Source organism: Bombina bombina, chromosome 5 (assembly GCF_027579735.1).
Source record: "Bombina bombina isolate aBomBom1 chromosome 5, aBomBom1.pri, whole genome shotgun sequence".
Classification (NCBI taxonomy): Eukaryota; Metazoa; Chordata; class Amphibia; order Anura; family Bombinatoridae; genus Bombina; species Bombina bombina.
The window spans coordinates 784,089,629-784,101,036 of NC_069503.1; the positions used below are offsets into that span (position 1 = coordinate 784,089,629).

Genomic DNA, 11,408 nt, shown 5'->3' on the forward strand with positions numbered 1-11,408 from the left:
CTAAAGGTAAAAACAGGGCTAATAATCGTTTTCGTTCCTTTCGTTTCAACAAAGAACAAAAGCCTGATCCTTCATCCTCAGGAGCAGTTTCAGTTTGGAAACCATCTCCAGTCTGGAATAAATCCAAGCCTTCTAGAAAAGCAAAGCCAGCTTCTAAGTCCACATGAAGGTGCGGCCCTCATTCCAGCTCAGCTGGTAGGGGGCAGATTACGTTTTTTCAAAGAAATTTGGATCAATTCTGTTCACAATCTTTGGATTCAGAACATTGTTTCAGAAGGGTACAGAATTGGTTTCAAGATAAGACCTCCTGCAAAGAGATTTTTTCTTTCCCGTGTCCCAGTAAACCCAGTGAAAGCTCAAGCATTTCTGAAATGTGTTTCACATCTAGAGTTGGCTGGAGTAATTATGCCAGTTCCAGTTTTGGAACAGGGGCTGGGGTTTTATTCGAATCTCTTCATTGTACCCAAGAAGGAGAATTCCTTCAGACCAGTTCTGGATCTAAAAATATTGAATAATTATGTAAGGATACTAACATTCAAAATGGTAACTGTAAGGACTATCTTGCCTTTTGTTCAGCAAGGGCATTATATGTCTACAATAGATTTACAGGATGCATATCTGCATATTCCGATTCATCCAGCTCACTATCAGTTCCTGAGATTCTCTTTCCTGGACAAGCATTACCAGTTTGTGGCTCTGCCGTTTGGCCTAGCTACAGCTCCAAGAATTTTTACAAAGGTTCTCGGTGACCTTCTGTCTGTAATCAGAGAACAGGGTATTGTGGTATTTCCTTATTTGGACGATATCTTGGTACTTGCTCAGTCTTCACATTTAGCAGAATCTCATACGAATCGACTTATGTTGTTTCTTCAAGATCATGGTTGGAGGATCAATTCACTAAAAAGTTCATTGATTCCTCAGACAAGGGTAACCTTTTTAGGTTTCCAGATAGATTCAGTGTCCATGACTCTATCTTTGACAGACAAGAGACGTCTAAAATTGATTTCAGCTTGTCGAAACCTTCAGTCACAATCATTCCCTTCGGTAGCCTTATGCATGGAAATTCTAGGTCTTATGACTGCTGCATCGGACGGGATCCCCTTTGCTCGTTTTCACATGCGACCTCTTCAGCTCTGTATGCTGAACCAATGGTGCAGGGATTACACAAAGATATCTCAATTAATATCTTTAAAACCGATTGTCCGTCATTCTCTGACGTGGTGGACAGATCACCATTGTTTAATTCAGGGGGCTTCTTTTGTTCTTCCGACCTGGACTATAATCTCAACAGATGCCAGTCTTACAGGTTGGGGAGCTGTGTGGGGGTCTCTGACGGCACAAGGGGTTTGGGAATCTCAGGAGGTGAGATTACCGATCAATATTTTGGAACTCCGTGCAATTTTCAGAGCTCTTCAGTCTTGGCCTCTTCTGAAGAGAGAGTCGTTCATTTGTTTTCAGACAGACAATGTCACAACTGTGGCATACATCAATCATCAAGGAGGGACTTACAGTCCTCTGGCTATGAAAGAAGTATCTCGAATTCTGGTTTGGGCGGAATCCAGCTCCTGTCTAATCTCTGCGGTTCATATCCCAGGTATAGACAATTGGGAAGCGGATTATCTCAGTCGCCAAACGTTGCATCCGGGCGAATGGTCTCTTCACCCAGAGGTATTTCTTCAGATTGTTCAAATGTGGGAACTCCCAGAAATAGATCTGATGGCTTCTCATCTAAACAAGAAACTTCCCAGGTATCTGTCCAGATCCCGGGATCCTCAGGCGGAGGCAGTGGATGCATTATCACTTTTTTGGAAGTATCATCCTGCCTATATCTTTCCGCCTCTAGTTCTTCTTCCAAGAGTAATCTCCAAGATTCTGAAGGAATGCTCGTTTGTTCTGCTGGTAGCTCCAGCATGGCCTCACAGGTTTTGGTATGCGGATCTTGTCCGGATGGCCTCTTGCCAGCCGTGGACTCTTCCGTTAAGACCAGACCTTCTGTCGCAAGGTCCTTTCTTCCATCAGGATCTCAAATCCTTAAATTTAAAGGTATGGAGATTGAACGCTTGATTCTTGGTCAAAGAGGTTTCTCTGACTCTGTGATTAATACTATGTTACAGGCTCATAAATCTGTATCTATAGAGATATATTATAGAGTCTGGAAGACTTATATTTCTTGGTGTCTTTCTCATCATTTCTCATCATTTTTCCTGGCATTCTTTTAGAATTCCGAGAATTTTACAGTTTCTTCAGGATGGTTTAGATAAAGGTTTGTCCGCAAGTTCCATGAAAGGACAAATCTCTGCTCTTTCTGTTCTTTTTCACAGAAAGATTGCTAATCTTCCTGATATTCATTTGTACAAGCTTTGGTTCGTATAAAACCTGTCATTCAGTCTATTTCTCCTCCTTGGAGTTTGAATTTGGTTCTGAGGGCTCTTCAAGCTCCTCCTTTTGAACCCATGCATTCATTGGACATTAAATTACTTTCTTGGAAAGTTTTGTTCCTTTTGGCCATCTCTTCTGCCAGAAGAGTCTCTGAATTATCTGCTCTTTCTTGCGAGTCTCCTTTTCTGATTTTTCATCAGGATAAGGCGGTGTTGCGAACTTCTTTTGAATTTTTACCTAAGGTTGTGAATTCCAACAACATTAGTAGAGAAATTGTGGTTCCTTCATTATGTCCTAATCCTAAGAATTCTAAGGAGAAATCGTTGCATTCTTTGGATGTTGTTAGAGCTTTGAAATATTATGTTGAGGCTACTAAGTCTTTCCGAAAGACTTCTAGTCTCTTTGTCATCTTTTCCGGTTCTAGAAAAGGTCAGAAAGCTTCTGCCATTTCTTTGGCATCTTGGTTGAAATCCTTAATTCACCATGCTTATGTCGAGTCGGGTAAAACTCCGCCTCAAAGGATTACAGCTCATTCTACTAGGTCAGTTTCTACTTCCTGGGCGTTTAGGAATGAGGCTTCGGTTGATCAGATTTGCAAAGCAGCAACTTGGTCCTCTTTGCATACTTTTACTAAATTCTACCATTTTGATGTGTTTTCTTCTTCTGAAGCAGTTTTTGGTAGAAAAGTACTTCAGGCAGCGGTTTCAGTTTGAATCTTCTGCTTATGTTTTCATTAAACTTTATTTTGGGTGTGGATTATTTTCAGCAGGAATTGGCTGTCTTTATTTTATCCCTCCCTCTCTAGTGACTCTTGCGTGGAAAGATCCACATCTTGGGTAGTCATTATCCCATACGTCACTAGCTCATGGACTCTTGCTAATTACATGAAAGAAAACATAATTTATGTAAGAACTTACCTGATAAATTCATTTCTTTCATATTAGCAAGAGTCCATGAGGCCCACCCTTTTTGGTGGTTATGATTTTTTTGTATAAAGCACAACTATTCCAATTCCTTATTTTATCTGCTTTCGCACTTTTTTTATCACCCCACTTCTTGGCTATTCGTTAAACTGATTTGTGGGTGTGGTGAGGGGTGTATTTATAGGCATTTTGAGGTTTGGGAAACTTTGCCCCTCCTGGTAGGAATGTATATCCCATACGTCACTAGCTCATGGACTCTTGCTAATATGAAAGAAATGAATTTATCAGGTAAGTTCTTACATAAATTATGTTTTCTTCAAGATATGGTGAGTCCACGGACCCACCCTTTTTGTTTTTTATTAGAGTTTTTGACTAAACCTCAGACACCTCCGCGCCTTGTGTTACTTTCTTTTCTCCATTTCCTTTCAGTCGAATGAATGGGGGTTGTGGGTAAGGGACTGATACTTAACAGTTTCCTGTGGTGCTTTTTGCCTCCTCCTGCTGGCCAGTAGTGATATTCCCTACAGTAATTAAGATGAACCCATGGACTCACCATATCTTGAAGAAATAAATGTATTAGGTAAGCATAATTTTTTTTTTGACACATACTGTAAAAAAACAAAAACTGTAAGTGTATTTCCACAAAAAAAAATGTACTTTCAAAAGACAAATTTGTATTGTATTTCGAAAAAAAAATTCTATTTGCCATTAAAAAGATTTGTATTCTAAATAAAACAAATTGTATTTCCAAAACAAAATTGTATTTGTAAAATTAGATTTGTATGTCACAATTAATGTACAATTATAAAGAATCAGACACGTGCCTTTTTGACAGCAATCTATTCCATTGTCCTTGAGACCGTAATATTCCTGACTGTTGCATATTTCCCTCATTACAGGATTGAAGCTGTGCTTATGTTGCACACAGACGATCTTTTTTTCAATGCTAGGAGCAGAGCCTGGCCGGTCTACAATGTTAAATACACTGCAGCAGCAAATTATTCAGTTTTATGAGGCCAAGGATTATTCTCCCTGCTTTCTACTTCTCAGATGTGGAATTTTTCACATTTCACTCGATTCACTACCTGGTCATTTCCACCTTTTTCCAGTTATCCAGAATTGTTTTTTTCCCCATCAGATGCTGAGAGTTTATAAGCCATCACATTTGGTAAATTCCCTCTCTGACCATTGGGAGGACACAAAATATACCTCATCTCACCAGGGCTTCAAATCCCTCCCACTTCCCATGATCCTTAGTCATTTTCTTTTGCCTCCTTTATGAGGAGTAAGGTGAAAGTGCAGATCTACTTGTCATCATGACAACCTTTCAGAACTTGTTTCTGGGGAAACTACACTGGACGAGATTTAGGACCACATGAGATTACTAGTAAAAACAAATTACTTTTTTTGTGATGCAGCAGTGGAAATGATTCACATTAATGCTATGAATCCTGGATTAGCTGTTTTATCTAGATGATCTTTGTGGTCTGCTGATTTGGTTTCTAAATGCCAATTACTTTATCTTCCTTTTCAGGGTAAATCTCTGTTTGGGACTGGACTGGATGCTATTATTGCTACAGTCACTGGGGATAAGGGAGTTTTTCTGCCTCAAGATAAAAAATCTAAGGCTAAGCCTAGGTCTGCAGGGCCTTTTCGGTCCTTTCAACAATCTAAGGCTCCAATAGCTTCCCCCTCTGCCCAGATTTCTGGTTACTCCAAACTGTCTTGGAAGGCCAGATCTTCTTGATCTAAAATAAAACAATCCCAGAAGTCTACCACAGCATCTAAGATTAGATGAAGGTGCAGCATGCATGCCAGACCGTTATCAGTACTGATTGAGTTTCTTTAGGTAGGCTTGGAAGAGGTCTCTACAGGATCCTAGGGTATTGCAGGGGTATCTAATAAGCTTTCGTTCATAACCTCCTCAGGGAAGATTCTTTCTGCCTCAAGATCCTTTAAAGGACAAAGATTTTTTGGCTTGTGTAAGAGATCTGGAATTAATGAGAGAGATTGCTACTGTTCCAACTTTAGAATTAAACCGGAAATTATTTTAAAATCTCTTTATATTACCATACTGAATAGATTACTGAAAGTTCTTACGTTAAAAATGGAGACTGCACTTTACTTCTTTTATTTCAGCAGCAGGGTCAGTTTATGTCTACATATCCCTTTTCACAGGGATCGTGTAATGTTCCTGAGATTTGCTTTTCTAGACAAGCATTATCAGTTTGTGGCCCTCCCTTTTGGGTCTGGCTACAGCACCCAGAGTGTTTACTGAAGTGCTTGGGTGATCTTCTGGCTCAGGGTCTTGTTCTTTCCTATATTTATATGGTACTTTAGTTGCTTCATATAGTCAAGGCTGGAGCATACATCTACCAAAGAGTTACTTTACTCCTCAGACATGTCTTTTCAGAATTAGGCTACAACCAGCTTGTGCTTCTCTGCAGCTGAACCTTCTCCCTTCCGTTGCTCATTGCATGGAAGTTGTGGGTCTCATGGTTGTTCAGTAGTGAGAGGGGGGCGGCGTCGCTCAGTCCACGTCACACGGTAGAACAAGTAATCTTTTTCAGAATCCAAAAAATGGGTAGTAGGTCCATGTTGGAGCGGTGCCAGCACTAAAAAGGTTTGAGCAGACCAGGATACAATGTAGAGAAGGACAGGCGGCACTCCAGGGTAAAAGTTAAAAAGTATTTCTTTATTCAAAAAAATATTTAAAATAACAACACTCTTGTTGCAAACAGGTAATGGAGGAGGAGGAGACCTTACATGTTTCGTGCCCTGCGGAACTTAATCATAGGTATCTATGATTAAGTGCCGCAGGGCACGAACCACCAGGGCTTCAAATCCCTCCTCCTCCATTACCTGTTTGCAACAAGAGTGTTGTTATTTTAAATATTTTTTTGAATAAAGAAAGACTTTTTAACTTTTACCCTGGAGTGCCGTCTGTCCTTCTCTACATTGTCTCATGGTGGTTGCCTCAGATGCAGTTTCATTTGCCAGGTTTTATCTTTGGTCTTTCGAATTGCAGATGCTGCATCAATAGAATGGGAACAACAAGGATTTGTCTTAGAGTATCTTGTTAGATCACAGGACAAGACAATATCTAACTTGGTGGAATATTTACCATTCCTTCAGGGGCTCTCTTTTCTTCATTCAGTAAGGGTAGTGATTCCACAGATTCCAGCCTGTTATGTCATGCATCATCATCTGGGCAGAACATTAACATTGCATGATTTCTTCTGTTTACATTCCAGGTGTGAACAATTGTGAAGCAGAATTCATAGAGTTCCTAAGTTCCAAACCTGTTATTGATCCCTTTTCTCCTGCTTGCAATCCTTATTTGGTTTTGAGAGTTCATCAAACTCCTCCTTTCTTTCATAAAGGTGGTGAGAGTCCATGATCCATTACTATTGGGAATTATACTCCTGGCCAGTAGAAGGAGGCAAATATCCTTTAACTCCCAGAGCCCTTAAAATCCCTCCCACCTTACTGAAAACTAGTCTTGCCTTTGCTTTTACAGGAGGAAGGTGAAGAAAGTTTGTGCTCAATGTGTTTTAGAGAAGGGTGCTCAGACCGATTTGAGGCCCAGTTTTCCCCTAAGAGAGCTACTGTTTGGTCAGAGGGATGTCTATGAAGTATGGGTACTGGCACAAGAACACCCTATGGGAGTTAGTCACAGGCCTGCCTGCCACAGGTGTCGCAGGGACCGGTCCCTTGCCGCCTCCTGGTGGTTTAATATTATACTCTATACATACAGCTCTGGATTCGTTTTCTACTTGAAGCAGTTCCTGCTGCTTATGATAAGTCTAGTATATCAGGTAAGTGTGGGGGTTGTTGTGGCAACCTGTGACAACCTTATTTCACCCTATTATAGGCGTTGAGGGGCTTTAAGTATTTATGATAGCTTGTGTCAACTTTTTTTCTTGTGATTATGTTTTGTTAATGCAAATCGGCTTGTTTATGTCTGTCATTTTTTATTTAAGCTCATTCTTGGTTAGAGCGTGAGCTTTTGTGCACTTTTTTTTTTTTGCACTTTTCATCTTATAAACTTGTCGTGCACGCATAAGTAGGTGCTCTATTTAACGATTATGTGTCTTTTTTTAGCACACTTAGTTTTTTGTGCGCATATGTATGTTCTGCCTGTCATCGGGTTAGCGCTCGTCCAATGCTATGACATTTAACACTTCTGAAGTTTGCTTAAGCTTCTGGTGAGGGGGTAAGATTTCATTACTTCCAAGAGCTGATTTATTTGGGTGTAAGGTTGCTTTATTGCTATGTATAAATCATTGATTGTATTTTGATTTTCTCATTGCCTACCTAATTTTTTTTTCTTCATTATGGAGCATACTTATTCTGTCCCCTATTTTGTTATTACTAGTACCCCATTTTCACATTTTCCTACTAATATAAAGTGTATTGTAGCTGTTTGATGTAATACCCCTGTTCTGCTTTACAAATCATGTACTGTACTTCATTTTTATACCTTCTGTTTAAGTGGTCAAGGCCTGGTATTCCTTTTAATCCTCCTCAAAGATTTTTAAGGATGTTTCCTTTTCCTGTTTCTAATTTAGAGCTTTGGGAACTATTCCTAAATGGCACTAGCAGTTTTGACTAGGAGAGCCTTCTGGTTGAAATCATGGTCTGCTGACATGAATTCTAAATCTAGACTTCAGGTGTTGTTAAGTCTGGTCTGGATGACATTATTTCTACAGTAACTGCGGGAAAGAAGCTTTTCTCCCTCAGGATAAAACATCTAGGGGTAAATCTAGTGCTTCTAGCTGTTTTTCGTTCCTTTATCACCGCCGTACACTGAAGTTGAATGCAAGGTACCCGTTTCACAATGGCGTACCTTGCATTCCTATTGGCTGATTTGATTCTTGAAATTTAAATCAGCCGATAGGATGAGAGCTTCTGAAATCCTATTGGCTGTTCAAATCAGCCAATAGGATTTCAGAAGATCTCATCCTATTGGCTGATTTGTATTTGAAGAATCAAATCAACCAATAGGAATGCAAGGTAAGCCATTTTGAAACGGGTACCTTGCATTCAACTTCAGTGTACGGCGGTGATCGTATGAAGAGGACGCTCCGCGCAGGATGTCAACGCTGTCCAGGATAGCTCCCCCCACGCCGCTGGGATGAAGCTGTAGCTGCCTTGATGAGGATGGCTGACCGGACTTCAGGAACCGTGAGTAAATTTTATGGGTTTAGTGTTAGGGTTTTTTTGGGGTGTTTTTTGTTTGTTTGTTTTTTAGATTAGGGTTTTTTGGGCAGTGTAAAAGAGCTGAATGCCCTTTTAAGGGGCAATGCCCATACAAATGCCCCTTTAGGGTATTTTAGGATTTTTTTAGAGCTAGGTTTTTTTTGTTTTGTTTTTTGGGTGGTGGGTTTTACTGTTGGGGGGACTTTGTATTTTTTTTTTTCTAGGTAAGAGGGCTGTTTAACTTAGGGCATCGCCTTACAAAAGGCCCTTTTAAGGGCTATTGGTAGTTTATTGTAGGTTAGGGGGTGTTTTTATTTTGGGGGGCTTTTTATTTTTATAGGGCTATTAGAGTAGGTGTAATTGTTTTTATTTTTTATATTTTCGTTTATTATTTTTGTAATCTTAAATTTTTTTATTTTTTGTCATTTTATTATTATTATTTATTTAAAGATAGTTATATTGTGACTTTTAATTTAAAGTTAAGGTGAGTGTTAAGTTTAGGGGTTAATAGTTTAATTTAGTGTGGGGGGCCAGCGGTTTAGGGGTTAATATGTTTAGTTTATTAGTTGTGATGTGGGGACTGACAGTTTAGGGGTTAATAGGTTTATTTAGTGTTGGGGGCAGCAGATTAGGGGTTATTATATTTAGTGTCGGGGAGTGGCGGCTTACGGGTTAATAACTTTGATTAGTATCGACGATGTCGGTGGGCTGCGGACTAGGGGTTAATAGGTTTAGTTTAGCAGTTACGATGTGGGAGCTAGCGGTTTAGGGGTTAATAGGTTTATTTAGTGTCAGGGAGCATCGGATTAGGGGTTAATAACTTTATTTAGTGTTGGGGAGTGGCGGGTTAGGGGTTAATAATTTTATAATTTTATTTACTGTCGGGACGGCAGATTAGTGGTTAATAACTTAAGTGTCGGGGAGCGGCGTATTAGGGGTTCATAATTTTATTTACTGTCAGGGGCGGCGGATTAGGGGTGTTTAAACTTGGGGTTTATGTTAGGGTGTTAGGTTTAAACGTAACTTTCTTTCCCTCATAGACATCAATGGGGTTGCGTTACGGCGATTTGCAGGTGTTTGATTTTTTTCTAACACTTTCTCCCCATTGATGTCTATGGGGGAAAGCGTGCACGAGCATGTAAACTCAGCCCTTTGCTTTTGTGCGGTATGGAGCTTAACGCACAGCACAAGTAGGTTTTTCAGTAACTCATAATGGCAGTGCTATGGAAAGTTATTTTCGTACCCTGTTTAGCACAAAAATTGTAATCTAGGTGTTGGTTAATAGAGTTATAAAAACAAAAAAATAAATATATGATCCCATTTTCATTAAAAATAAATGTTTAAAAAATAATGATCTTATTTGTTCCCAACTGCAATCTTCTTACGGTTATAGAAACACAACAAAGACAAAACTCATTCTGTACAGTGCGAGTGAGTTTTTGAAAGCACAGTCCATAAAGTGAGATTTGCAATTTTGGACTATATTTGAAAGCTTATAGCTTAGCGGTTTCTCAATTTACAGTATAAGAAATATATATATATATATATATATATATACACAACACACAGAAAAAGCCCAGCACTCGCTTGCAAGCACTCAGCTAAGATAAAAGCTAAACTGGAATAGTTGGATACCGCATCTGGCCAAATGGGACAAGCACAGGTACCATGTCAAGGTCTCTCCCAAAACCTGCAAGCTCTCAATCAAACAAACTGGGAACAAGTCAAGGGTTCACAGACTTATGTAATCACCCAGAACATAAACAAAAGCTATTGAGCACCCAGGGCTGTGCATGTTTGCAGTGTCATGGGATGTGTACCCAGTCCAGTCTGAGAGTGCAGTCCCCTTCCGTGTTTTGTATATGTCCTGGGTGATTCTAAGTTTGTTTAGTGAACCTTTATTATTTTATTGTATGGTTAGATAATGTATTCCTAATGTGATAACAAAAGGAAATTGTATGTCTGAAAACTTTTAATCTTGTGAGTTTCTAAAAGAAAAAACATCATTCAAATGAGTTACAAGCATAAAAAGTCTGGCAAGTGGTGTGAAGATACTGAGTACAAAAGTCTAAAGACTTCTTCAGCACAGTAGTCTGGAATGGTTCAGCTGTGAAAAGGTTGAGTTAAATTTGATTCTTTGATATAATAGATAATATTTTCTTTTGGCAGATACTATTTTTCAAGATGAAGCAATTGAACTCTATCATTTGAAGTGCCTGGAGAATTTGGAGCAAATTCTGAGTAACTAAGTTTGAAAAATCTGGGACATGATTCTGTAAACCTATGTTTTTTAATGCAACTTTTTATATGAATACATTATTTATTCACGCTAATGTGTAGCTGACCAAATTGTATATATTTTCCTACAAATAAACCTATGCATACATTTTTTTCATTACATTTATATTTATTAAAACAAGCCTAATTAATAAGGTATAACTATATTTCCATAGAAAACTGTAAAAATGCTAATAAAAAAGATTTTCATGAAGCTGTGGTTTGCTCAATTGAGGATAATAAAGGGTGGTCGATGACTTCCTGTCTTAGAATGGATACTTAATTTTCCTTAAGTTTCTTTTGTATGTTTAATAAAATTATCCAATTCATAAACTAGATTGCATTCTAAGAGTTCATTCCATATGTCCCCATGGTAATATTAAAGAATAACAAACATTTAAGCAATATTTGTGTGCCAAGTGAGAAAAAAAAATAGCTTAGAACAGCAATATGTGGGAAGAACATATTGTGTCTCTTCAGTTTATTTGGATACACACAACTGGTTTGGTATGTAATCTCCAACAGTGGAAACATAACTTTGAAATTAAAATCAAAACACATGGGCGTCCGGTGGGGGGGGGGGGGGGGGTTAAGAAGGGGCATTTGCCCCCCCCTCTCTGAATTTTC

The 11,408-nt window shown here is 39.0% G+C and overlaps 1 protein-coding gene across 1 annotated transcript in view; it reads left to right on the forward strand.

Moving 5' to 3' along the window:
• The window catches only part of RTTN (rotatin), a 1,186,344-nt gene extending 1,175,230 nt beyond the window's left edge, over nucleotides 1–11,114 (forward strand). Inside the window, exon 50 of the mRNA XM_053714873.1 lies at nucleotides 10,674–11,114. Coding sequence (XP_053570848.1) covers nucleotides 10,674–10,753 — 80 coding nt within the window. The 3' untranslated portion in view covers nucleotides 10,754–11,114. The remainder of the gene's footprint in view (nucleotides 1–10,673) is intronic.
• Nucleotides 11,115–11,408: the final 294 nt, after the last annotated feature.